We start from the raw sequence: 27,385 nt of genomic DNA on the forward strand, positions 1-27,385 counted from the left end.
GGCTCCAGACCCACAGCAATGATGATTGACTCTTAACTGCCCTTTGAAATGGCCTAACACACCACTCAGATCAAGGGTCATTAGGGATGGGCAACAAGTACTGGCCTTGCCAGCAACAACCACATCCTATGAAAGAGTTTAAAAAATGGTTTCAGAGTTGACGGTGCATTCAATGGCTTTTGAGAAGAAAGGGAGAGTGCAGATGGGGATGGTAGTTTGCAATGACTGAAGGGGGTCAAGGGTTGTTTCTTTTTTGCATGGATGGCAGATATCAAGGAAAGGAGGACAGAACCTGAGGAGAGGGAACCGTTAACCATGTCAGCTAACATGGGAGCCAGAAAGGGAAATTGTGCGGACAGCACTTTGATGGGAATAGGGTAATGGAGGTGGATCACATAGTCAAGAGGGTGTGAGGGCAAATAGTACAGAAAATAAATAAAGATGTGAGGTCAGGGCTGGACAGTGAGGAATTTTAGAGGAAGTTTGGCATGGCGGGGCTAGGGAAGGAGGAAAACAGCAGAGACAGCTGATTGGACGTTCTGAATCTTAGTGCTAAGGAAGCCCATGAGCTCCTTGCACTTGTTGGATAGGAGGGTGAAGAAGACAGGGAAAAGTGTTCTAAGAAGACAGTTTGAAGGAGAGAAAAGAAGCCAAGGGTCATCTTTATGTTCCAGGGTGATCCTGGAGAGCAATTCTGGCTGAGAAGAGCAGCAGCCGCATTAAGTCCAACCAGATCAGGCAATGAGTGGTTTAGCCATATGCTGCCATATCTATTGAAGTCTGTGTCCCTTGGACTTAAGACAGAGGAGATGAAGACCATGCTGGGGTAATGGTCAGTGTGAGGGAAAGTAATTGTTTTGATGGGGACGAGGGTATTGAAGGAGGAGGTGAAGAAGTGGTTAACTAGATTGGTAGCTGCAGAAATGCTACAGCGAATGGGGGTGGGGGGTTGCAAAGGCTGAACATTTGTGATTTTGAAAGTGAAGTTGTACACCCCTCCATTACTAGTGCACTCTACTTCCTTTCTAATGATAGCTACATGGCAATGACATGGGATAACCAATCATTAATTATGGATAGCTTGACATAAGAGCTGGGAGGAGATGAGAATAAATATTTTTACTCAGCGAGTTTTTATGATCTGGAATATATTGCCTGAAAGGGTGGTGGAAGCAAACTCAATAGTAGCTTTCAAAAAGGATTTGGATAGATACTTGAAAGTAAAAAGAATTGCAGGGCTGTGGGGAAATGGCAGGGGAGTGGGACTGTTTGGTGCGTCTTTCAGAGAGCCAGTATAGACACTACTGTAATATATGATTCTGACATTTTCTTTCCAATTAAAGTGTTTTCCTTTCCTTGGAAACTTTGGACCACGAGTCTATTGTCTTCTTCAAGCTCCAAATAATCTATTTACAGTAGTTTCCAAACTTTACATTTCTCCTCAAAATGTAAATAGTAACAGATGTTTCTTCTGCAATGTCTTTCAAGAAATTGATGTTTGAAACTTGGTTGTTCATATCTTAAATGGTGAAATGCTATCACAGGATCACTGATGTAGTCAGACTCTGACTGACCCCTAACTGAGAGAAAGTCACCCACAATTGCACTATTTATAATTCTTTGGTGTTTCTTAAAAAGATGTGGGTGTCACTGGCTAGGCCAGCATTTATTGCTCATCCCTAATTGTCCTTGTTCAGATGGCATTTAGGAGTCACCCATATTGCTGTGAGTCTGGAGTCACATGTAGATCAGGCCAGCAGACTTCCTTCTGTCATCATCAGACTTTCAATTCCAGATTTTTATTAAATTCAAATTTCACCACCTGCCATGGTGGGATTCAAACTCACCCAGGTATTACCCTGGGTCTCTGGAATACTAATCCATTGACAATACCACTATGCCACCATCTCCAGAGGTGGTACTTTGGAGAACACAAGAAAACAACAACACAAGAAATAGAAGCAGGAGTAGACCACTCGGCCCATCGAGCCTGCTCCACCTTTCAATACAATCACGCATGATCCATTTTTCCGCCCGCTCCCCATATCCCTTAATTCCTTGCGAGACCAAAAAGTCTGTTTATCCTAGCCCTAAATGTATTCAACAATGGAGAATCCACAATCCTCTGGAGTAGAGGATTCCAAAGATTCATAACCCTTTGAGTGAAGTAATTTCTCCTCATCTCAGTCCTAAATGATTGGCCCCTTATCCTGACACTGCGCTCCCGTGTTTTAGACTCCCCAACTGGCAGAAACGATCTTTCAGCGCTTCAGGAAAAAAAACATTAAAAATGGAATCTTTAAAAACAACATTAGAGTGACAACCATTCACCATATTAACATGTTCTAATCCTGATCTTTATCTTCTTATCCAGCAGATTCTACTAAAACACAAACATTAACGGTACAGAATGAGGTAATTAGTGTTTTACCCTAGTTAACATATAGTCTGGTTTAGCAGGCATCTTGTCATCTTCCTACTTACTCCCTCCTGCTAAAAAAAGTACAGCAGTGTTAATCTAACTATATAATATAAAAATAGATGGAAGGCAACGAAATATAAGGCATTAACTTGCCAAGGAGTTTGGATGACACCGGACAATGAAATCAAAGTCATGAACATCAGTTGAGTCCCACAATTAGATCATAGCCTTTAAATTACCATCTGCTATCTCTTATTAAAATAATATAATGTATATGCTGGAGATTTTATGCAATTGATTTGTAATTCTCAACATTTTAATTTAAGGTTTGTTTCAGCTTGTGTGGTAAGTTGACTTAAGTGAAAGTTGTGTGATATAATGGAGATAAAAAAGATATTTGACGTCTAAAATCATTACTGGTGGTTCTTTGAGAAATAATTTAAGGTTGATCTATGAGCAACATAGGATTATTCTAGACGCGTGGGTAGTAAAGTGACTCTTCATGTTCTGATGACATCATAATTAATGAAAGCAAAGCTTAAATGGATTATCAATGTCATTTGAATTTCAGAGTTAAATAACAGCTTTATTAATCACTTAGGAACATATAGAAACAGGATTAATCCATTTAGCCCTTGAGCCTATTTAATGAGCTCATGGCTGATTGGAAAGCTAGCTCCATACACCCATCTTTGCCCCATTCCCTTAGTACCTTTGGAAAACAAAAATCTATCCATCTTAGATTTAAAATTCACAATTGACCTATCATCAATTGTAATTTGCAGAAGTGAGTTCCAAACTGCTTCCACCCTGTGTGTGTAAATGTGTTTCCTAATTTCACTCCTGAAAGGTCTGACTCTAATCTTTTGACAATGCTTCCTGGTCCTATTCTCCACAACCAGTGAAATAGTTTCTCTCTATTCACTCCATCCGTTTCCCTTAATATCTCGAACACTTTGATCAAATTGGCCTTTGTCTAAATTCCAAGGAATAATTTGTGTAATTTTGTAATTTAAACCTTGGAGTCCAGATATCACTTTGATAAATCTCTTTCCAAGGCCAATATATCCATTCTAAGATGTAGTGTCCAGAATAGCTCACAGTACGCCAGGTGTGGTCTAACCAGGGCTTTGCATAGATGAAGCATGATTCCTACCCCCCTTGTATTCTAGTCCTTTGGATATAAAGGCCAGCCTTCCATTGCCTTTTTGATTATTTTCCGTACCTGTCATGACATTTTAATGATCTATGTGTCTAGGTTCCTATGTCTCTTTGAATCTCCATTATTTTTAACTTTTCACCATTTACAAAGTACCCTGTTCTATCCTTTCCAGGTCAAAGGTGTATTCGCCTACATTGAAATCCATTTGCCACAGTTTTCCCCATTCACTTAACTATAAATATCTCTTTGTAAATTTACACTTCCATCTACATTCCTTACAATAATGTCAATCTGTGTACCATCAGCAACTTTGGATATGTGACTTTCTATCCCATCTCTAAGCCATTAATAAAAACAGATTTCAGAAGGGTGAACCATACTAACATGGCAGAAGATATTGAACAGGTCAATTGGTTAACCCTGCTGGGTGGTAATGAAATCACTGCCAAAAATATATATGGGGAGGTGATGGTTTAGTGGTATTGTTACTGGACTAGTAATCCAGAGACCCAGGGTAATGCTCTGGGTTTAAATCCCACCACAGCATATGGTGGAATTTCAATTTAATAAAAACCTGGAATTAAAAGTATATTGATGGCCTCAAAACCACTGTTGATTGTTGTAAAAACCCATCTAGTCCACTAATGCCCTTCAGGGAAGGAAATCTGCTGTCTTTACCTGGTCTGGCAAACATGTGACTCCAGATGCACTGCGATGTGGTTGATTCTTAAATGCCCTCTGAACATGGGCAATAAATGCTGGCCTAGCCAATTATGCCCACATCCCATGAATGAATAGGAAAAAAAAAGGAAAACTTTTAAGAACGTAAACACGGGAATTTGAAAATGTTAAGTATCAATAGGCAGCAGTTGTATTCCTTTTTCACCCCTTTGCTATAACTGATGGCCTGGTGCTGATGACCGGATGACGCGCATGCTGGTGTTCACAACTGGCTGATTAATCACAATAACACGAGTAGTTATTATAAGTTTATGATAATATCCATTTGATAACCAACAAGACGGCTATAAAAAGGAACTGATGTGCAGTACATACTCATTTTATTTTAAGAAATTTAAACAAACAACAGCATATTGCAGTTCGAGTAGCGAATAATTAGCAAAAAAAAAATATTCCTAGGCATTAAAATCCACAGGAAATTGAACTGTGCTTCAAAATGTTGACCTGGTTTTGCTTTTCGAAGCTTTTATGTGTAGATTGATAAAATGTTGTCAGTTCCCTTTTTCCTTATGACTGACGTCAAGATGTATTTAGTAGAATATTGCTGCCTCCTATTTTGGGACCGAAACATTCATGAGCACCAGTCACTCTCCAAACTTAAACCTGATACAGCTGGTAGACATGCGAGCCCTTGTGATTGACGGCTCTGGTAACCAATCGTGAGTCGAGTTTTGGAGATCGGTGCCCAGTAATTGGCGGCTTGAACCAATGGCCGAGGAGCAGAGGCGGGACTTGTTGTGCAGTGAAATGGAGCCGGCTGACTGCTGGTGGCAGGTTCCAATACAGGCGAGCCAAAAAGGATAGAGGGGGGACGAGAAGCGCAGCTCAAGAAACAAAAGCAAAACAATCTTTCGCTGTTTTCTTACACGCATAAATAAAAAAAATGAATATACCGTGTGCTCGCTGTGGCTTTGGCGTTTATCCCGCTGAGAAAATAGTTTGCATAGACCAGGTGAGTAATGCAGAAACTTTATCAAAATACCCTGATTTTCCCAGTTTTTAAATGGAAGATTTAGTAGTTAATTGAAAAGTTAAACAGTTAATAACGTGTTGATTTTGCTATCCATAGACATGGCACAAGTCTTGCTTTCACTGTGAGGTCTGCAAAATGATCTTAACTGTCAACAATTTTATCAGTCACCAGAAGAAACCTTATTGCCAGGCGTAAGTTATTTAAACGTTAGCGACAATCTCGTTGGACTATTCCAATTAAAGGGTTTTTATATCTCAATTAATATTAATACACCTTAAATATATTCAAATCGGACAATTGAAAGCGTAACGGTATTGAATGTTGTTTCTGTTTTACTGTGAACACTAAAAGTACCATGGCTTTCTAATTTTAGATCTACAGATTTATACCATTGAAATTGTTGAGATCGTTCGTAGTAAGAGTACACTATGTGATTGAAGAACCTTGTCTGTATAACCCGTGTGAGATTGATAGAAAATCCGACCGATTATCTTTTTGTAACATCGTGGCAATGTTTATTTTAATTCGCAGACACAACCCCAAATTCAACAAATTCACCAGTGTGCTAGATACACCTCTGAACCTGAATGTGAAAAAACAAAGCGAGTCCAGTGAGGTGGGTAAGCAGCGCTGTGAAGGGGCGCAACGCACATTATCCGCATAAAGCATCCTCAAAGGTTGCTGGAGGCACGAGTCGATTGAATAACCCGACGTTAGTCGCTAGATCAGCTGCGCGCATTTTTTAAGATAATAGTCCTTGGCTATTTCAATTCATGACATAAAACAGTTATTTCACCATAATTAATGATCATATGACTTGGACTTATTGTCATATTTGACAAGTTTAGCAGTATATTCAGTAAACTTTCTCTTAGTTTGATGACAACCAAGCTTTGGAATGAAGTGTGTTACAGCAACATCTATTTCTGGACAGCAACTGTGATGTGACACTTCATTGCTTGTGCTTCGACTTCATGTAGAGGTTAAAATTATAGTCTTGAGGACTGCTTGCCGTCCATCTCCCCCTGTCCACCACCATATTCTGTTGCTTTCAATCACAAGTCATAAACTGGTCCAAAGATGTTAAACAAAATTTGCATCTCATTTCATATTAAACTGACCCTTATTAAGCTAAACTTAGCGTATGAAAGTTGAGTAACAAAAATTGACGTTAATTTGTTTTGCCAGACATCATATATATATAGACCTATAGAAGATGGGTGTTTTTACTATTTAAAACTATATTTGCATGGCAGTGATTGTTACTTTCTAGACTTTACCATGATGTTTATCAAGTATTTTTGTTCTTAAATTCTAACATAACAATTGTGTTTTATTTTTGGTTTGTTGAATTCAATATTTCCAATATTTTGCTGTAATTTGTACTTCAGCAGCATGGATGACTTTTTTTTTAAGTTTGTATATGAGTTTAACAGATATAAACCATTCTCCTTTAGTATTCTTAAATGCCCAGGTTTTATTTGTGACAAGTTAAAAGAAAAGAAATCAAACATGTTATTCTATCCAGCATGCATTCTTATTGATACCAGTAACTGAATATGTTAGAGGTTGGTTAGCTCATTTGGTTGGATGCAGACTAATACCAACAGTGTGAATTCAATCTTGACTAGGCTGAGGTAGTTCTTAGGGCCTTGCCTTGGTCCATGGTGTCATAGCACGAGCCATGATAAGCAACCCTTGGACAACAAGGGTGCTACATGGAGGGAGGACTGAATATGTTGCAAGGGCAGAATGAATTGTGGATTTAAAAAACATAAATTGAGAAAGGTATGATCTTACAGTATATTGTTTCTTCTGAAAAATGATCTTTTCTGAATGCTATCCTGTGACTTTCTGTTCATAAAAACAAGTGACTGTGTACAGTATTGAATACTGTGAGCATGAGATCCATTTTACTGGAGATAAAGTTGTGACAATTCATTTTTCAATAGTTGATAAATTAACTTTAAAGTTGAAATAGATGTAACTGATAGCAATTATTTAGTTAAAGTGTTTTAACCATTCTCTGTTTAGTCTGTCTACTGCTTCTTGCTGCTCTTCAGTGTGAACTGTCTTATTTGGTTTTCCTGGGATGCCATGATGTACTTAATGTGATGATAAGGTGGGCAAAATGATGCTGTCCCTAATGGCTCTGTTTCTCTGTAAAGTCAGTTCATCTTCCCTCATCAGGTTTGATACCAGTATCATTTGAGGAGGGCAATTAGACAAATCACCTATGAGAAGTCAGTGATATAATTTTCCGATTGCTCTCAATGTGAACATATCTAACTTTGAGCAGCCTGACTAGGAAAGGAAAAATGCACCATAGTTTTGTATAAATATTCAGTAAAAAAGATCGGAAAAATGAAGAGAAAGTTATATAATCAATGAGACAATATCATTACTAACGCTTAGATCCCTCCAAGAAATACAGTACATTTTAAAATTCAACATCATAAAATGTCCACTGAAATTTTGCACTTAGATTAAGTACCGTGAGGAAGCCGAAAAATTCAAATCAGTTTTTCATTGGGATATAAAGTCGAAGCAACTGGAGCATGCCTGTACGGTTGGGCGACTTGCGAGTAAGGTAAGCAGCCTCAAGGTATTGTGTAATAAAATGCCATGCACAACAAGATTAATGCTTAATTACATTATGGCCCCGAGAATCCATGGGAATTCTGACTCCCACCATAACTTTGGTGGGAATCTGCGACAACTGTCATCAACTAGTTTCTGGGGTGGCCTTGTGCGGTAGTATCTTTGCTCATCCTTTATAAGTCATCAGCGTATGAGATCAGGTGGTAGAGGGCAAAGGCTTAGGGTTCCCACATTACAAGCCTTTTATAGAATCTGGCGTCTGGCCTAATGAGGCCAGGAAGGGTGGATGTGAGGCCTACCTGGGTATCCAGCCCTCTTTGGTAAGTGGCTGGGGTTTGCTGGAAACTCCTAAATTGAGGGTCCTCCAAATTACTCAACAAACCTTGGCAGAGTCAGCTAGGGAGATATAAGCAGGAACATCTCAATGGATCTTCAGATCCCCTGAAGTCAGTGGAAGTAAACATTGGAAGAGATGTAAAATGGGTTGCTGACTTGTGATCAATGTAAATTAGCATATAGCATTGCTCCTAACATGTTTTATAAAAATTTAATATAATAGTTTAGGTGAGATTTTCCTGTCTTTGTAGTATTAAAGGCAATAATTGAATGTGAGCCCTGTAGTTTTCTGGTGCTTGCTCTGTCCAAGGAAGTTTCCCTTCTTACCTCTCTCCGATTCTCCTTTTAAATATAAACAAACACAAGAAGCTCCATCATTGAACTAAAATGCTCTGGTTTACAGGTGCAGTATACTAAAGCATGGGATGAAACAAAGGAATCATATAGCCTACCACCAGATATGCCCTCTATTTTACAAGCACAGAAAAATATGGAACTTGTCAGCAAGGTAGCATGTGACCACTTGCTCTTGGTTTCTTTAACTATAATTTATTTTACCTGTTTCAAGATTATGCATTAGTTATGACAGTGGTTAAAGTGATTACATAACACCTCTGTACCTTATTCAAGTGGAATTCCCATTTTTAACCTTACAGCATGCTTACAAGGCTGCCTATGAAGAAGACAAAAATTGGTACACTGCTTGTGTTACAAGTCCAGAGCTTGTACGAGTTGTCCAGGCTCAAAAAGCTATCAGTGATGTAAGTGAATGGAAACTAAGTTAGCCTAAATTTTCAATGGTCAGTGGTTTGATTGTTTCATTAATAAGTGGTTGACAATAATGTTATATGTGACTGTAACGTGTGCTGTGCTATTAGTAATAAGACAGGCATTTGAGAAAGTTTTGCAAAATAACCTACCGATCTGACCAGTATCATCATGGGAGATGGTCAGTGGGTGCCAGGCACTTCCACAAAGTGAGGGAGGGAAGATTGGGAATTGTTATCTCCAGACTAATCTCAGACATCTCCAAGAAACCTATTCAAAATGACATTAGGAGAAGCAGTGGCTTGCCATTTCAACTGGAATGGTGCATGTTATGGGCAAACTCAAGAAAAAGGAATGGAAAGGCAGGTGGGCAGGAGTGGGCAATCCATTTTTTGAGGCCAAGTTGAAAAAAAGTCACGAGGGAAGGGGGGGCATATCATTTGGGGAGTGCCCTGCCGGGGGCAACAGCCAAGATGTCATTTCCACACACCCCCGCTCCCCCCCCCCCGCGCCTTAAAAGCCTGGGATTTTCCTGTCTCCGGCAACCATCGCTCTTCTTCCTGCACCTCCTATCCCAACAGCACCTACTACTGAGCTCTGGCACTGCTGAGACTGCTTGAGCTGCCAGTGAGGGTGGGACTTCCTGTCCACTGAGGGGCGGAGGTCCCACTGTGAGCTTGTTTAGCGCGCTAGCTGCACATAATGGCTGCGGGGCGGGCTTCTTCCCCAAGTGTGTCAGCTGCCGGCCAACTTTCCTTCCGGGAGCCTGAGCAGCTCCCCCCCACCCCCCAGTAAAATTCAGCCCATTGTCATTGCCCAGAAGTCCATACTTTTTGTCTGCAAGTAACAGAGTCCTAGCCAACAGCAGTGTGTGTAGAGTTCAACTTGTAGGAAAAGTAAAGTTTTGTTACTGGCATTTTCTGCAGATGCTGTAAATTGCTAGAGAATGTTGAGACACAACTGTTATGGTCCTGGGTGTATGGCTTACATGTTCATAGATATTTTGGTGCTACTTCAGTTCTGACCCTGTGTAGGACTGACAATCTTACCACACGCCTCAGTGTTAAACTTGGCTAACCAAAGCAGCTTGTGTAAACATTATGCACTCTCCTTCACTGACCTTCAAGTCAGAAGCCTGGGCTGAGTTCCTGTCAAACAGACTCATTTGAAGAGAACATAGGATTGCCAAAGAGTTAGCTATTAGATGATGATTGGAAGGTAGTTGAGTTCTTCTGAGAGAAATCTAAGCAGCTATTCAAAAGCTTACGATTTCAAGCTTGATGAATAAATATTTTTAATTGTTAAAGCCTGACACAACAAAACCTTTGTATTTCTAAATTATTGAAGGCGGAGTATAAACGTGGACATGGAGAGCACATTTCTCAGTACACGTCAGTGGTAGACACTCCACAGTTACTACATGCCAAAGCAGGAGGGATATTGGCTAGTGATGTAAGTACATTTTATAATGTTTTTGCTGGAAAGATCATTTTAAGAGAATAGAGTTTTTTTATTTAAAATGGACACTGCAGGGGAGACACTAAAAAAAAACTGTCCATTTTCTACTTGGCAAGTTCCCTTATCCCTTTTTCATCCCTAGGCAACTGTTGCATTACTTTACCCCCTCCTCTCTCCAGCCTGACGGTGCTGAATGGGCATCTAGCAATCCTTCACTTGCTCTGAACTAATAAATGGTGATCCATCCAAATTGAAGTAATATACTGCTTGAAAGTCTAGATGTAAAGGTTTCCTGAAAAGTCTCCTGAGGTGCTATTTGTGGTTGTACGGGCTGCTTATTGTCAAGATTTTTAAAATCATTCACAGGACGTGTGCATCATTGACAAGGCCAACAATTATTGCCTATCCCTAATTGCCCTAATTGCAGAGAGCCACCTTCTTGGACTGCTGCATTTTATGTGGTGTAGGTTACTCCTCTAGGACTGTGAGAGAGGGGGATCCAGGATTTTGGCATAGCTATAATGAAGGAAGTGTGAAATATTTCCTAATAGTATGGTGTGCAACTTGGAGGGGAACTTGGAAGTGGCAGTGTTCCCATGTACCTCTGCCCTTGTCCTTCTAGGCAGTAGAGGTTGCAGTTTTGGGAGGTGCTTCTGAAGAAGCCTTGGCGACTTGTTGCAGTGCATATTGTAGATAGTGTGGTGATGGTGGAGAAAGTGAATGTTTACCGTGGTGCATGGGGTGCTGATCAAGCGGGCTGATTTCTCCTCGATGGTGTTGAACACCTTGAGTCTTGTTGGAGCTACACTCACCCAGGCAAGTGCAGAGTATTTAATCACACCCTTTGCTTGTGACTTGCGGATAGTGGACAGGCTTTAGGGTGTCAGGAGGTGAATTACTCGCTCCAGAATACCCAGCTTCTGACCTGTTCTTATAATCACAATATTATATGGTTTATCCAGTTAAATGTTGTAGAATCAGACAATCCTGGTTAAGTGTGAGGAGTAGGAAATGATTCAACCTGTATATCTTCCTTGAATTTACTAAAACCCCCTGGTATATGAGCTCCAATTGCTGATAACTGTTTTAAATAATGCTGAATGCTGTGGTGAGACTTCTTAGTGAAATGGCCTGGGGTCGCTGCTCCTAAGGATCTGGCATATCTGTAACAAGAAGATTACAAGTGATAAGTGCATATGCAAAGTTAGGCATGTTAGTGCACAGACAAGAGCTGACATATTTGTTGGATCAGCTTTACACCTGCTGAAACGCGTTTGCACAGATAAGGCTTGCAACAATGATTGTACAAAACAGAAGCACAATTCTCTCCCCAACTTGTCCATCATTCATAATGTGTATGGCTATCACACCTGAAATCTCTATTATAACCTCCCACAAGGAGATGTGCACTTTCTTGCTGCTTGCCATTGCCTGTTTTGCCTCAGTTTTTTTCTGTAAGGACAACGGTCTGCCACAAATGAAAGGTATTTTGTACTGCCTATTTCAGGCAACAGCATGGTTTATTGTCTAATGCATAGTAAACAATGATAATCAGTCTTCAGTCATTCTAGGCCACTCTTATTGGTTCACTTGTTCATGATCATCTTCATCATTTTGTGTTGCAATTTCAGCAGGCTACTGGATAAATTTAGGTTGTGTCTATTAAGCTATTCATAACATCACATCTAGCACCTTTAACCTTAATTGGTTAAATGGTTTCTTAAACATAAGGCAGTTTGGTTATATTGCAACCTGTTTTGTCACAGCCATCTCCATTGCTCACCATAGCAATTGTCTTTTAAACATATTCTTCCAGCTTCTACAGTTGTAACACAAAGGGAAGTAGTGACTGCATGTTTACAGCCAGGATGACCTCTAAGGCTTGCTGAGCACTCTGGTTTCTGGGTGATTGCATTCCTTTACTGTGCAGAACATTTTTTTATAACTCTGTGCCATCTATTATGAGCTTGGATCTTCATCGCTGAATTTATGTTAGTGAAAATTTTCTTCTTCCATTTTACAACTGGATTCTCCCACAACGTTTTAAATCATAGAATCTTGGAATTGTTATAGCACAAAAGGAAGCCATTCAGCCAACCGTGTTTGTACCAGCTCCCTGAATGAGCAATTGAACTAGCGCCATTCTCCTGCCTTCTCTCCGTAACTCTGCACATTCTTCCTTTTCAGATAATAATCCAATGCCCTCTTGACAGCCTCGCTTGAACCTGCCTCCCCCACTCTCAGGTGGTGCATTCCAGATCTTAACCACTTGCCATATGTAAAAGTTTCTCCTCGTGTCTCCATTGCTTCTTTTGCCAATTACCGTAAACTTGTGCCTTCTTATTCTTGATCCTTCCACCAGTGGGAATAGTTTTTTCCCTATCTACTCTGTCCAGACTCTTCATGATTTTGAATACCTCTATCAAATCTCCTCTCAGCCTTCTCTTCTCCAAGGCAAATAGTGCCAACCTCTCCAATCTATCTACATAACTGAAGCTCCTCATCGCTGGAACCATTCTTGTAAATCTTTATTGTACTCTCTCTAATGCCTTCACATCTTTCCTAAAGTGTAGCAGCCAGACGTGGACACAATACTCAGTTGAGACCAAACCAATGTTTTATACAAATATAAATAATAATAATGTATAATAATGATAAATTATAATATAAGTTTCTTGCCCTTGTATTCTATTCCCCTACTAATAAAGCCCATGATACTGTGTGCTTTATTAACTGCATTCTCTACCTGTCCTGCCACATTCAATGACTTATCCAATACACCCAGGTTCCGCTGCTCCTGTACTCCCTTTTCAATTGTCCCCTTTGTTTTATATTGTGTCTCCATGTTCTTGCGACCAGAATAAATAAATAAATGAATATAAAAATATATATACACACACACACCAGTTACCTGGCAGTTTGGCCTCATTATTGCAGGTGATTTTTGATTGCCTGCTCAATTATGCAATAGCTTAACAGTTCCAATGAATCTTAGCTTTCAGAAAGTGATTGAGTATTCCTGGCATTGTGCTAAAAAATCTAGGCAAAAAAAAACTCCTAGCAAAGTGTCTATTCTCTTACAGAAATTTTACCCCCATTTTTAAGATGCCAAACCTTTTTAACTCTTCCCAATAGTACTGGCAACTGCCACAATAATTAGTAATATCTTTAGCTCATACCCAATCATGCTAAAGGCTCTATTAAGCTATCATCCCAGTTCTTACTACACTACATTGACTCTTTGCACCCCCCAACACTTTCTATTTAAAATTATCCTCCTCATGTTTAATCCCTTTATCATCTTACCCCTCACTTTGTTTTTAACCTCATCAAGCCTTAAAACCCCACCCTGAACTCCATTCCTCTAAGTCTTGCCTTTTTTGCATCTGCTCCCATCACGTCACCAATTGTGGTCATGTCTTCAGCCACCTTGACTCCAGGTTTTGGAATTTTTTGCCTGAGCCCATCTGCTCCTCCACCTCCCTTTCCTTTAAGAACTTACTTAAAGCACACCTCTTTGATTAAGCTTTTGGTAATCCCTCTTATTATCTCCTTCTTTGGTTTGGTGTCCATTTGACTAAGGGCTGAATTTTTAGGCCCGGTTGGTGGTGAGCGCGGAGTTAGGCCGGGGTTAAATTTCGCACCACTGGTCGGCATGCCTGTTCTCTAGCACCATCTTTCCTCTGAGCCATTTTCCCACAGGTGAGATGGGAGAGGGGGTGGGGGTGCCTGCGGCAGGGATATTTACCCGTAAGAGTCAAGAAGCCAAATAAGGCTGTCAAAAGGCCTACTGTCAGAGGCCGACTGGAACTTTCCAGTTGGCCTCTAGGTATCTGGAGGCATTGGGAACCATCTCAGCTGCTTGAAGGCAGCCTCCTGTCAGTAGACCAGGAGGCCAGTGCTCCAGGCAGAGCTTTGAGGCTGTCCCCATCTGCCTGGCTACAGCCACAGGCACAAGCCTCCCTGTGGAAGGGCTCCCCAATGGTGGCCCGGGTGCTGATTCTACTCTTTATTTAACAGTATAAAAAGTTAGAGGGTGGGCACTTCAAAGTGGAGACGTCCTCGCTTTCAATTACCTGAAAAGGCAGCTCGCTGCTTCTTTAGTTCTCAAGGGCCTCCTATTATTCCTTCTGTTTCTAGAGTCTGCACAACCCTTAATTGAATGGCGAGCCTGCCCTCTGGTCAGCAATTGGTCAATTCGGGGAAAATCACAGCTGGGAGACTGTCCGCACAGGGGCAGGCTCCTGAGCCCATTTGACCCTGACGTCAGGGTCCTGAAGCCCATGGGGAATATCCTGCCCTAAGCCTTAGTGAAGTGCCTGGAGCTGTTTATTTTACATTGAAGGATATATATAAATGCAACCAATTGTTGTTTTGGGCCAGTTTTCCAGCAGTTTCTCTATAATGGATTATGTTAAAAACCGGAGAAGAGTTAATTTGCTGACTGAACATGCATTGAATTCTGGCATGTTGTGTGACCAACAAGTGACTACTTACCATTTCTAATGTACCTTTAACATAGCAAAATATCCCAAAATGCTTCACAGAGGTGTCATGAGACAAAAATTGACGCCTTTCATTGCTCTTCAGCTTCAACATAGGTGCAATAATTGCAACCAATGAAAAATAAGTTTTAAAAAAATATTAGCAAAAATCAACTGTGCCATTGGTTCTTTTCAGATACTTGCCAACTGATAACCAAAGCTATGAACCATCATAATCTGCAGCAACAGGGGCAATGCTTACCTTGCTCCCTGGGAATGCACACTGTAATTCTAGGAATTAAAAGGCCTATTAAGGCCATTAAAGTAATAATTGAATTAAATTTTTCACTGCCCGTCCAACCTTATGGTTGGTGGGCAGGCAAAAAAGGCCAAGCGGCCTTTGGATTTTTTAGGAAATTTCATTCACGGGCGGGATGAAGTTTCCAACAGCTGTTAAAAATTGAATAATAATGTTAACATTTCATTAATAACATGTCCCTGCTCATGTGACAGAGCCACATGAGGGGACATGTTTTGTAACATTTTAAAGTTCTTTATTTTTAATTTTTAAAATCTTCATTTCCCTGAGGCAGCTCTGTGCCTCAGGGAGCTTTTCCTGTGCGCACCCGCACGCGTGCGCGAAGTTTCCCGCTCGCCCTCCTTCCCGCTCCCCCCCCACCACCACCCCCCCACCCCACACACAGGCAGCACTGAGCACTGCAGCACGCGTTACATGCTGGGCGGGCCTTAATTGGCCCAGCAGTGTGAAATCGTGGTCCGGCCCCCATCACGGGTGGCGGTCGGATCCCCAAACGCTCCCGCCCACCCCCGCCGAACCCGCCCGACGAGGGCAAAGTCCTGGCCATTGTCTTCTGAAATCATCCCTGGTTTTGGCAGCTGACTATAAGAATTCTATCTCCTATGGTTTATGTCAATCTGAGGTTGTCCAGATCATGACTATTATTCAGGTACTGTACTTTAAATCATATCTTATATGAGTGTATCATTCTTGGTTACTAATATATGTACATTTAAAACCTGGACTTTCCTTGAGTCATTATTTGGACTACAGAACTCTTGTTATTCCTTCTCTCAGTCTAACTTAAATGGCAATTATTAGCAATTCCCTTTATAGAGAAACAATTTTAAAAAATCAACTTCAATGACATTGTTACTTAAGTATAATAATTTTCATACTATTTTTCTGGTTTGTTGTGAAATAGGTGTGTGGGTGTGTATGATTCTGTCTGTGTGATTTAATTACTTCTGGAGAGGAAGGGCAGATTTTCCTGTCGGCGAGTGGGGGGGCAGGGCCCGCTCGTCAAGGTGTAAAATGTCGCGCGGTGACGTCGGGCAGAACCCCTGCCGTCACCACCCTCCATTTAAATTTTCAGATAGGCGGGTGATCAGCAGAATCAGCTGTGCGCCCTCCGACATGTCAATGGCCAATTGAGGCCATTGATAGAGTCATTGAAGTAATTAATGGACCTGCCCGTCCAACTTAAGGTTGGCAGGCAGGCCGGGAGCCCTGGAGGGAATTAGAAAAAAACATGAAACCTCATCCACGGACGGGATGAGGCTTCATGTAGGGATTTTAAAAATTTAATTAAAGTTTTTTAAAAAGTTATGGACATGTCTGAACTCATGTGACAGTGTCACATGAGGGGACATGTCAGGGATTTTTTTTTCTATTTTTAATATTTTTTACTGTAGGCCCGATCTCCCTGAGGCAGCACTTAGCCTCAGGGAGATGAGTGCGCGCTTTCGTGCCCATGCGTGGAAGAGCGCACTCTCGGGTTTAGGGAATCCCCCCCCCCCGCCCGCACAGGGAGTTCATAGCACTTCTGTGCAGACGTCATGCTGGGAGGGCCTTGATTGATGCGCCTACGTAAATGGCGGCATGCCCCCAATTGGAGGCGCCGATTGGAGGCGCGCCTGTGCGCGCCCTCACTTCAACTCCCTCCCTGACGGGGGGAAAATCCTGCCCTTAAGCTAGGGGCAGAATTTGATGCCTCATGGGTGGGCGCGCGCCCGACCTGATTGGGCATAAAATAGCGCAAGCGCCCTGATGTCATCCCACATGCATGCAATCTTCAGGTCGGTAGGTGCACATGGGTGTCGGAGTCGTGCCCGCCATCTATTTAAAGGCCACTTAAAGCCATTAAAAACCCAGATTTTACATTGCCCGTGTGATTTCATGCTCATCACACAGGTAAAATGGGCAGGAGCGCAGCCGGCATTTTGCAAAACCTCATCCAAGGGCAGGATAAAAAGGGTCAGCAGCATTGCCAGTGTGAGTAGTGAGGAGTTTAGGAGATAGTTTGCTGCTGGTTGCTTATTTGAACTTGACAGCTTCATCTCTGTTCTGAGCTTCATTCTTAGCATTTCTAGTGTTCATTTCAGGACTCATTGGTTCTCTCGAGCCTCTGGAGGATTTTGACCGTGTGGACCCTTCCAGGTATCAGACAGCCTTCTGTTACCCTGATATTGGGGATTGTGGTCTCCGCTGGAGGCACCTCCTCTGAGGAGAAAGAGAGGGGCAGACAGGAGAGGAGGCCAGGTGTCCCAATGCAGCTTCCAGGGGAGTGACCTGTGGGAGGAGAGGTGCAGGCACAAGGGGTGTAGGGCGAGCAGGTAGTCCAAGGTGGAAGGGGCTGCAGAACACACCACTATCCTGCTGCCAAGGTTTACAGGTAGCGATGCAGCTACCTCAATATGTCCAGGTGCAATGCCGAAGGAGGCTCCATCTCTCCAGGGAGATAGTGACCACCATCTGATAGAGGATCGGGCCTGAGATCACCTCCAACTATGTGGGTGGATACCCCATGCCAATGGCTCTGAAGGTCACAGTGGCCCTCAACTTATATGCCTTTGGTTCTTTCCAGGGCTCAGTGGGGGATCTTTGTGGAGTATGCCTATCGGCTGTTCATAATTGCATCAAACAGGTGACAAAAGCTCTGTTCAGACAGGTAATGACATTTATTCATTACTGTACGGACGAGGCCAGCCAGGCAGAGTGAGACAGGGGCTGGGTTCCCCCGCATCCAGGGTGAAATCGACTGCACACATGTGGCCAACGGTCAGCTGGGTGCCTTCGTCAACAGGAAGGGATTCCACTTGAGGTCCAGGTAGTGTGTGACCACAGGATGCAGATTCTGCGAGTCTGTGCAAGGTACCCTGACAACTCCCATGACGCTTATATCCTGAGACACTCCCAGATGTCAAGGCTATTCAGTGCTCCAGCCTGACTGGATTGATGGCTGCTGGATGACAAGGGCTATCCATTGAAAAGGTGGCTTATGACGCCTCTCCTCCAGCCCCTCCGGCGGCATTCCGCAGGGATTGTTCCCTCCGGGACACCCTGGTCCACTCCTCAATCGAGGGGAGGTGAAAAAGCATAATAGAGAAGCGAAGTACAATTATGAGAAAAGACTGGCAGCCAACATAAAGGGTAATCCCAAAGTCTTCCATAGACATATAAATAGTAAAAGGGTGGCAAAAGGAGGAAAACGGGCGATTAGGGACACTAAAAGAGAATTTACACATGGATGAAGGGGCCATGGCTGAGGTATTAAATGAATACTTTGCATCCGTCTTTATCAAGGAGGTAGATGCTACCCAGGCCATGGTGACAGGCGAGGAAACTCTGTCACTAGAAGGGTTCAAAATTGACAAGGAGGAAGTGTTGAATAGACTGTTGGTACTTAAAGTTGACAAGACACCAGGACCGGATGAAATGCACCCAAGGATATTGAAAGAAGTGAGAGTAGAAATTGCAGGGGCAGTGGCCATAATCTTTCAGTCTTCCCTAGACTCGGGTGGTGCCAGAGGACTGGAGAATTGCAAACATTACGTCCTTGTTCAAAAAAGGTTGTAAGGATAAGTCCAGCAATTACAGACCAGTCGGTTTAACTTCAGTGGTGGGCAAAATTCTAGAAACAATTACTCAGGATAGAATTAGTAGTCACATGGAAAAATATGGGTTGACAAGGAAGAGCCAGCATGGATTTCTAAAGGGGAAATCATGTTTAACTAACTTGCTGGAGTTTTTTGAAGAGGTAACAGAAAAGGTCGACGAGGGTAATGCTGTTAATGTGGTGTACGTGGACTTTCAAAAGGCATTTGACACAATGATGCACAACAGATTTGTGAGAAAAGTTATTGCTCACGGAATAAAAGGGACAGTAGCAATGTGGATACAAAATTGGCTAAAAAATAGAAAGCAGATATTTTTCAATGGATATTTTTCGGGCTGGAGGAAGGTTTGTACTGGAGTTCCCCAGGGGTTGGTATTGGGACCCTTGCTTTTGCTGATATATATTAATGATCTAGACCTTGGTCTGCAGGGGACAATTTCAAAATTTGCGGATGATACGAAGCTTGGGAGTGTTGTGAACTGCAAGGAGGATGGTGTGGAACTTCAAGAGGACATAGACAAGTTGGTGGAGTGGGCAGATAGGTGGCAGATGAAGTTCAATGTGGAGAAGTGTGAGGTGATGCATGAAGAACATGGGCAGATGATATAAAATAAGGGGTGAAATTTTGAAGTGGGTGCAGGAGCAGAAAGACTTGGGTGTATATGTGCATAGATCATTGAAGGTGGCAGGACAGGCAGAGAGAGCAGTTAATAAAGCATATGGTATCCTGGGCTTTATTAATAGGGACATAGAGCACAAGAGCAGGGAGGTTATGCTGAATTTATATTAGATGCTCATTAGACCTCAGCTGGAATATTTTGTACAGTTCTGGGTGCCACATTACATGAAGGATGTGAACACATTGGAGAAAGTGCAGGAGAGGTTTACAAGAATGGTTCCAAGGATGAGAAACTTCAGCTATGAGGATAGATTGGAGAGGTTGGGACTGTTCTCTTTGGAGAGATGAAGGCTAAGAGGAGATTTGATAGAGATGGCAAGGGCAGCGGGGATTACTCCCCTGCTCTTCTTCAAAATAATGCCGTATTTTACAACCACCTGAGAGAGCAGATGGAGCCTCAATTTAAAATCTCAGCTGAAAGATGACACCTTTGACAGTGCAGCACTCCCTTGGGATAGAGTGCCTATTTCCGCAATGTATTTTTACCTAGTAACGAGCCACATGTATCCCATTTCAAATGGAAAATCTGTACCATTAATCAGAGTAATAGGGCACTGGTACTAATGGGATAATGGTTGTGCATTTCCAAGGCGGGCTTTTTTCACAATTAAAATAGACATTTTGGCCTAAATTTTCTGGCCCTGCCCATGAATTGTCATGGGTGGGATGGAAAATTTAATGGACCAGAAAAAGGTCCGTTGACTTCAGGCGTGATTTGAAAAATCCCAACCTTCATGTAAGTTTTTTGTGTTTATTAAAGTCTGGTAGATTATTTATACAACTGTAAGATTTATATTGACCTCTAGCTCCAAAATTGGGATGGGATATATTAATGTTGTGCATAAAGTTTGCTCAGCTATGTTAGTAATATTTTAAAGAATTACTTATGTCTAATTCCAGTGTGGCACAGTCATACATTAATAAAAATTTCTTGTAGAGAAACATGTTGCCGTTTAATTAATGTGAAGCAGTATCATCTTCTGCGGACATCAGATGGTAAAATTAGCCAGTCTATCACATGGTAGGGCAATGTAGAACTGTAATAGCACATTTACAATTGTAAGTTAGAGCTGCATGCTTTTTACGGCAAGCATTTGTTGCTCAGAATCTGCAAAGTCAGCAGGACTCTGAAATTCAATAGTGATTTTTGTAATGTTGCATGTTTACCTTTAAAAGAAAGTAGCCCAGGAAGTTGATTGCGCTGCATGCGTATCTCAAACAGGAAGTGGTACTGAAGGGTTCAATATGGTATGGAGCACTGTCATGCTCAGTCCCTACTGGAAATATCCCACAGGCCACAGTGTAGTGTCCTGTAGTCATCCAGGGTACCTGCCAACAACAGACGTTAAGCACATTGCCTGTACTGGTGAGGGCCCCAACACTAGTTTCAGGCTCTTTGCCATATTGGATTGCACCTGATTGTGGATCATGCTATGCACACTGTGGGCAGTCTTTTCAAACACCGAGCATCATACCAGCTGTCCTTAAAGGGGCCGTTGGAGCCTGCCACTAAAAAGTCAATTAAAAAATGTAACACTTGCTAACGTTGCATGTTCATGCTCATTTTCTTTTTAATTTTCTCTGCCAGCTTAAATACCATGAAGACTATGAGAAGAACATTAAGGGAAAATGGAGCCAAGCAGCAGGAGCTCAAGTTGCCATGACAAGAGAGAATTCAGTAAAGTACAGTCAGGTTGGTTATATAGCAAAAAGCAATTTGGCTGCTGAAAGAGCTCTTTTCTCTATATGTCCTTGATCACCTGCTTTTTTGAATTATTTCCCTGTTGTTATAACAAAAAACTATTTCCTAATCAACTCGTTCATAAAATATATGAGGCATTAATCAGTGACAAGAATATTTTAAATTGACAGTTAGTGTTGATATTTTTCTTTCTATTCTGCCTCACACTCCTCCTTAATGGGAGCTGAAATTATTTTCAGTTCACCATTGCATCAGTATCCATTCTGTACAACTCTCATCCAATATGAGTGGGCCACCCGTAGCCTTCCCTCTCCAGCTAAAAATAACATTTTAAAAGACACACAATTATATATGGACTTCAACGTGGAGGACTTCTGTATGACTATTTAGTTATAAAAATAAAGGGAGTAGAAATTGAACGTTGGTGATCCCGTTTAGTGGGTGTAAAACTGGTGCAACAACATCCAATTTCGGGAGCTAACATTCTGTTTTCAAAAGTACTGTGAAGTACATCCAACCCAATATTGAGCCAGAGCATTTTTCAGAAGACCCTAGCAACCGGCCAAAATAGGACGTAGGCCCACCATTTACATAGTTTAGGCCACCTCTGCTAAATTGGATATTATGGAGTGCACTAGAAGCTGGGCTTACTCTGCACTCGCTGTAAATGGTTGCTTCAGCTGAAGTGGGGACTACCCAGCAAATGGTACATTGTTTTTTAAAATTGAATGATAAAAATTGACCAGAGAAGCAGGAGTGCTCCCTGCCTCTACAGTGTAGTATTCGATTGACCCAACATACCTGCTCCTTCTGTCCACTGAGACTCACTTTCACCTTCAGGTCAGTGAGGCAAGTGGCTGATATTGATTTCTGCAAATGGGCAAGCTGCCAGTGGAGGTGCAGAAGAGGCAGCAGCTCACCCCATTCGGTCTCTAGTTTCAGGCATGCATTGCAGTCCTATCACTTGCTTTGTGCCCAAAAACCAGATGCCGATGAATTTTTACCCGAGAGTTTATATTCCTGTGCCCGCAGTCTTAGAACTCTTCAGTTTAATTCAACACTGTGCCATTTATCACTTAACTCAGAACTGCCTGAACCTAATACAAAGAGGTGGCTGTGTAAGGAGTAATTTTCTATTTTTGGTTTCCAGTGGGGAGTCTCAGTCGTCAAGACTGCATATTGAACGTTCTGATGTGCTGTGTGTAATCTCCTAAACATTGTTTTGAATGGTCAGAGAAATCATGCACGCTCTGTGCTGTAATTTCTGATACGTGCTCTTGGGAGGCAGGGCTTCTTGCCAGGAATGGGATGTCAGTAAATGATCCCATTCTGAGTTCCTAAGCACTTTCAGTAGGACTGCTGAGAGTTTACCCATTACCATTACAACTGTTAAAGGAATCACACATTGAGCGGTGCCACAGGCTTCCATATTTATGATAATGAATGCCCAGGTGTGAATTACAAGATTGTGATTTTTATGTACAATATGTTTTGAAAGCTTTTATTGCTTTACTATTAGGTTGATTTTCAGTAGTTTCGCAATGAAGTGCCAGATAATATGATCCTTAAATATAACCTTCCATATAGGAATATTTTATTTTTGATTGCTGTAATTTTCTTCTACTTCTGTAGCCTGAGTACTCTGCTGATTCTGAGGAAACTAGAGGGAAAGGCAGTTTCCCTGCTATGATCACACCAGCATACTACAATGCCAAGAGGGCTAATGAACTTGCAAGTGATGTAAGTACTAGAGGGAGTAACAGGTCTTCCACTGATACTGCTGTGGGGTGAAAATAACAATATTCCAGAACTATGTGGCATGCTCAGAAACTGATGGAGAGCTGCACAGAACTGAAATGAATTTGTGTCCATGATTACCAGCACTTAAGTTCCCAGTCTCAGCCATGTTAGTGTAGGGAATTTCTCAGGAGTGGTAAGATTGCAAAGAGAATCTTTATTTTTACATCCTTCATACCATTGATGGCAACAACAGAAGCAGATTAGTTTCCCATGCTCTTGCAATTGGCACTTTCCCATAGAAGCTATTGTCCTGAAATTCTGTGAGGGCTCGCCTAGTCGCCCACCATAATTCTCGCTAGAGACTGGCAGAACCTCCAGGGTGGACAATGAAGAGTCGGCGTAACCTGTCTGGCAATTTCAGGGCCCATGGCTCCACCCTTTCACCTTCATGGTCAATGATTTTGGTTGCACCATCTCTTCGAATGTCGAACGGGGTTCCCAAGTTCCCTCCACTGCTAAAGCTGCTTTCAAAAGTTGAGTTTCCTCTGTCTTGTCAAACACTTCTTTTCTCCTCAACAACCTTTTTTCATGTTCTGCAAAGCTCAAGAACATCCCAATTCAGTGTGATCTCCAAACATCTATTTCAAATCCTTTGTCACTTAGGGAGTTGTGAACCTTTGGAATTCTTTACCAGAGAGGCCTATGGGTGCTCGATTATTGAGTATATTTAAGGCTGAGATAGATTTTTGATCTCTCAAGGAATCAAAGGGTATGGGGAGCAGTCAGGGAGGTGGAGTTGAGACAGAAGATTTTACTGAATGGTGGAGCAGGCTTGAGGGGGGCATATGATCTATTCCTGCTCCTATTTCATATGTGCTTAATTCAGGAAATTTATATATAAGCAGTAATAAGCAGGTCTCTGCTTGTGGGATGAAACCTTGTTAGTCAGGTGCATGTCATAGATAGTGCAGTAGAGGCCCAATTCTTCAACCTATTCTCTGTTCTTGTGAAGCTCCAAACCAGGAACTGAAACTTGCAAAACTCCCCCCTGTAGTGGGAAGCTGAGGTTGTATCCCAGGGAAATCTGAAACAAAAGCAGAAAGAGCTGGAAAAACTCAACAGCTCTGACAGCATCTGTGGAGAGAGAAACAGAGTTGACGTTTTGAGTCCGTATGACCCTTCTTCAGACCTTGATAATATGCTGCCTACACCATAAATCGGTTGATTGGGGAAGTCGGACGGGAGTGGGTAAACCACTTTTTAAAAAAAAAAACTTCTTCAAAGGGCGGGAATAAAGGGGGCACCATCTTTTTGGCGGGAGGGGTGCCCTTTGCACATTGGGGGGCAGTCCCTTAAGATAGTAGCCTCCCTTCCTTTCTGCTCTCCTGCTCCATTAAATAGACCACCCCTAGCCACCCCCACGCCCCCCCCTGCCCCCTCTCAAAACTGCCCAAACACTCTGTGCCCAAGACCCTGGACTTACCTGCCTCTGGGATCCATTGGGTCTTCTGCTTCCTGGTTGCAGCCCCGGCAATGCCCACTAATGAGCTGTTGGCATTGCCTGGTCTGCTGGAGCTGCCAGCCAATCCCAAGGGCAGGACTTTCTCCCCAGTGAGGGCTGGAGGTCTCACACTGTCCTTATTCGACCTGTCCGCAGCGTGTTATGGCTGTGGGGTGAGCTGGTGTGGAAAGGGTCAGCTCCAGACCGCCCTTGTTTCCGGCCATGCAATCTGTCTGCCCCTTCCTAATATGCAGCCCAAAATCTTTCCTCCAAACTTTCATAAAATATAAATGTATATGTAACATATATATATTCTATTCCCTCCTTATTATTGGCCTCCTTATGTTATCTACTATAATCTACAACTGATATCAGTTTGATAAGTGGCTATCTCAACCTTCCTTTCTTGTCTTTTCTAAGCACCAAATACATCATCCCACATGCTCTTCCTCCTGTCTACTCCCAGAATTACATGAAGACACTTTGTATGGTCGCCTGATCTAACTCATTTGTTCCCAGGGCCTCAAAATGTGGAATTTCTTCCTCCCACTTTCCTCTCCAATATTCAAGCTGTTAAAACTCATGGGCCTGAATTTTTTCAGGCGGTGGGTGGGCTCGGTGGGAGCGGGCGGGGGCGGTCTCCACCCACAATTGGCTCTGCGTCATTTTTCACGGGCGGGCCAATTAAGGCCTGTCCAGCGTACTACGCGAGCAGTAGTGTTCAGTGCATACGCGCAAAAGAGCGCTTCAATCTCCCTGAGATTGAAACACTTGTTAAAGACATTAGTAAAACCAACGAAAATTTAAAGAAACATGTCCCCTCATGTCATTGTGCCGCATGAGACGGGACATGTTTTTAAATGTCAGAAATTTAAAAAATTTAATCAATAAAAGCTTTAGGAAACTTCGTCCCGCTCGCGGATGAGGTTTCCTAAAAAACGTAAAGGCCGCTTGGCCTTTTCGCCTGCCTGCCAACCTTAAGGTTGGATGGGCAGCGTAAACAATGACATTAATTAATTCATTAACGGCCTTAATAGGCCTATCAGTTATTGGCGAGCTCGCAGCCGACTCTGGTGCGCGCCCGCCGAAGAAGACACTGCGAGACTGCGCAATGACGTCAGGATGTCATCGCGCATCATTTTATGTGGCGGTGTGTCAGACCCGGCCCAGCACACCGGATGAAAAATTCAGGCCATGGTTATCATAACCTAATCACTACTTCCTGGTTAACCTTGATTTCTTGTTTATTTTTCCAAACTCAGGTATTCTGCACTATGAACCTATCTCCTCTATCTCCATTTGTTAACAAAGTAAAAAGTGGAGATTGTAGAAAATAACTTGAGAGGGAGTTTTTTGTAGCTCAGAGGGGAAACAGGAAGAATTAAAATATGCAAGAAATACAAGTTGAAAAGTTGATAGACATCTCCTGAGTAATAGAATCGTTTCAACATATACCTATTCATCAACAAAAGAAGTAGCTGAGGCAATTTTAATTTTAGAATCCTTATAAGGTTAATGTTTGATTGAAGACTGGTTGATGCTTTAATTAAACCATGATAGGGTTTATCAGCTACTTGTTCATTTACATTTCAAAGACCATGAAAGATTTAATCATACTCGTTAAATTAATCTGAAATAACACTACAATAAATATGAATAGGAGAAAAATATATACCTGCCCAGAATAAAATAAAACATTTGTTCAATAATTGAACTGTCCTTCAGAATAAAAGAAAAAATACACATAGAGGTATATGTTTCAGAGGACATAGAGTAGTATTCTAAAAATATAGCATGTATGTTACATCCTAGCACACTTGACCAGGTTTAGAATTAGACATGGTTTGAGGTATGAATTTACATTTTATTTTGATATTTTACTTAGATTTACAACATTTATTCCAATACTTTATTAGCCTTTGAGTAAGGTTGACTTGTTCATTCACATTGTTATTTTGTTTTCTGGCTAGCAATTGGAGTTTATGTACACACCAGGCCACATTTATTGCTAGCTAATTAAATTCATGTCATCACTTAAGAGGCAAAGAAGTCATAAGGCGGAATTTCCCCATGCCCCCTGTGGCGGGTTTAATGCTGGGTGGGGGGAGGGGGGGCGGGGAGGTGGTGGGGGGGTGGGGGGTGCAGTGCGGTGGGAGCTCCAAAAACCTGTTTGCTGCTGGCGTAAAATGATGGCAGGATCTTCCGCTCCCGCCCGCTATGGTGGGTTACAATTCCAGCCAGAGGCTGGTGTGAAGCTGGTTTGCATTCTTCTAATGGAATTCAGAGGGAGGCCTGACCAGAATCGTCACTCCCCACCCCACAATGCCTGATCATCCATGCCGCCAGTGGGAAATCACACTGGTTCTGAACACGTCTGAACCAACATAGCTTGTACATATCGGCACTTACCTGAAGATGGCCTGGGGCTGCCTCCGGAGTTCTGGAAGGAGGCTCCAGTGACCGTGGACCCTGGAACACGCAACAGTGGCTGGGGGGAGCATCTATCAGGTGGATCTTCCAGCTTCAGTGTCTTCGAAGAGGTCCATCTTGCATCTTCAGTGTCTTCCTGGAGGTCCATCTCCTTTCTTCAGGAGTTCCATCTTCTTCCTTCAGGTGTTCCATCTTCTCTCTTCAGGAGTGACATCTTCTTTCTTCAGGAGTGACATCTTCTCTCTTCAGGAGTGACATTTTCTTCCATCAGGAGTGATATTTTTTTCCATCAGGAGTGACATCTTCTTTCTTCAGGAGTGACATCTCTCTTCAGGTGTTCCATCTTCTCTCTTCAGGAGTGACATCTTTGCCCTTCAGGAGTTCCAACTTCTTCCTTCAGGAGTTCCATCTTCATCCTTCAGGAGTGACATCTTCCTCCATCAGGAGTGACACCTTCTTCCTTTAAGAGTC

General features: G+C 42.3%; 1 protein-coding gene across 2 annotated transcripts in view; it reads left to right on the top strand.

Annotated features, from left to right (window-relative positions):
- The first annotated feature begins 5,137 nt into the window (after positions 1-5,137).
- Positions 5,138-27,385, top strand: part of nrap (nebulin-related anchoring protein) — a 119,492-nt gene continuing 97,244 nt past the window's right edge. For both annotated transcript variants that reach the window (XM_078564700.1, XM_078564701.1), the window contains exons 1-9: positions 5,138-5,277; positions 5,395-5,489; positions 5,830-5,914; positions 7,784-7,888; positions 8,639-8,743; positions 8,892-8,996; positions 10,351-10,455; positions 21,130-21,234; positions 22,876-22,983. In XM_078564700.1, coding sequence (XP_078420826.1) covers positions 5,209-5,277; positions 5,395-5,489; positions 5,830-5,914; positions 7,784-7,888; positions 8,639-8,743; positions 8,892-8,996; positions 10,351-10,455; positions 21,130-21,234; positions 22,876-22,983 — 882 coding nt within the window. In that variant the 5' untranslated portion in view covers positions 5,138-5,208. The remainder of the gene's footprint in view (positions 5,278-5,394; positions 5,490-5,829; positions 5,915-7,783; positions 7,889-8,638; positions 8,744-8,891; positions 8,997-10,350; positions 10,456-21,129; positions 21,235-22,875; positions 22,984-27,385) is intronic.

This window comes from Cetorhinus maximus, chromosome 20 (genome assembly GCF_964194155.1).
Source record: "Cetorhinus maximus chromosome 20, sCetMax3.hap1.1, whole genome shotgun sequence".
NCBI lineage: Eukaryota > Metazoa > Chordata > Chondrichthyes > Lamniformes > Cetorhinidae > Cetorhinus > Cetorhinus maximus.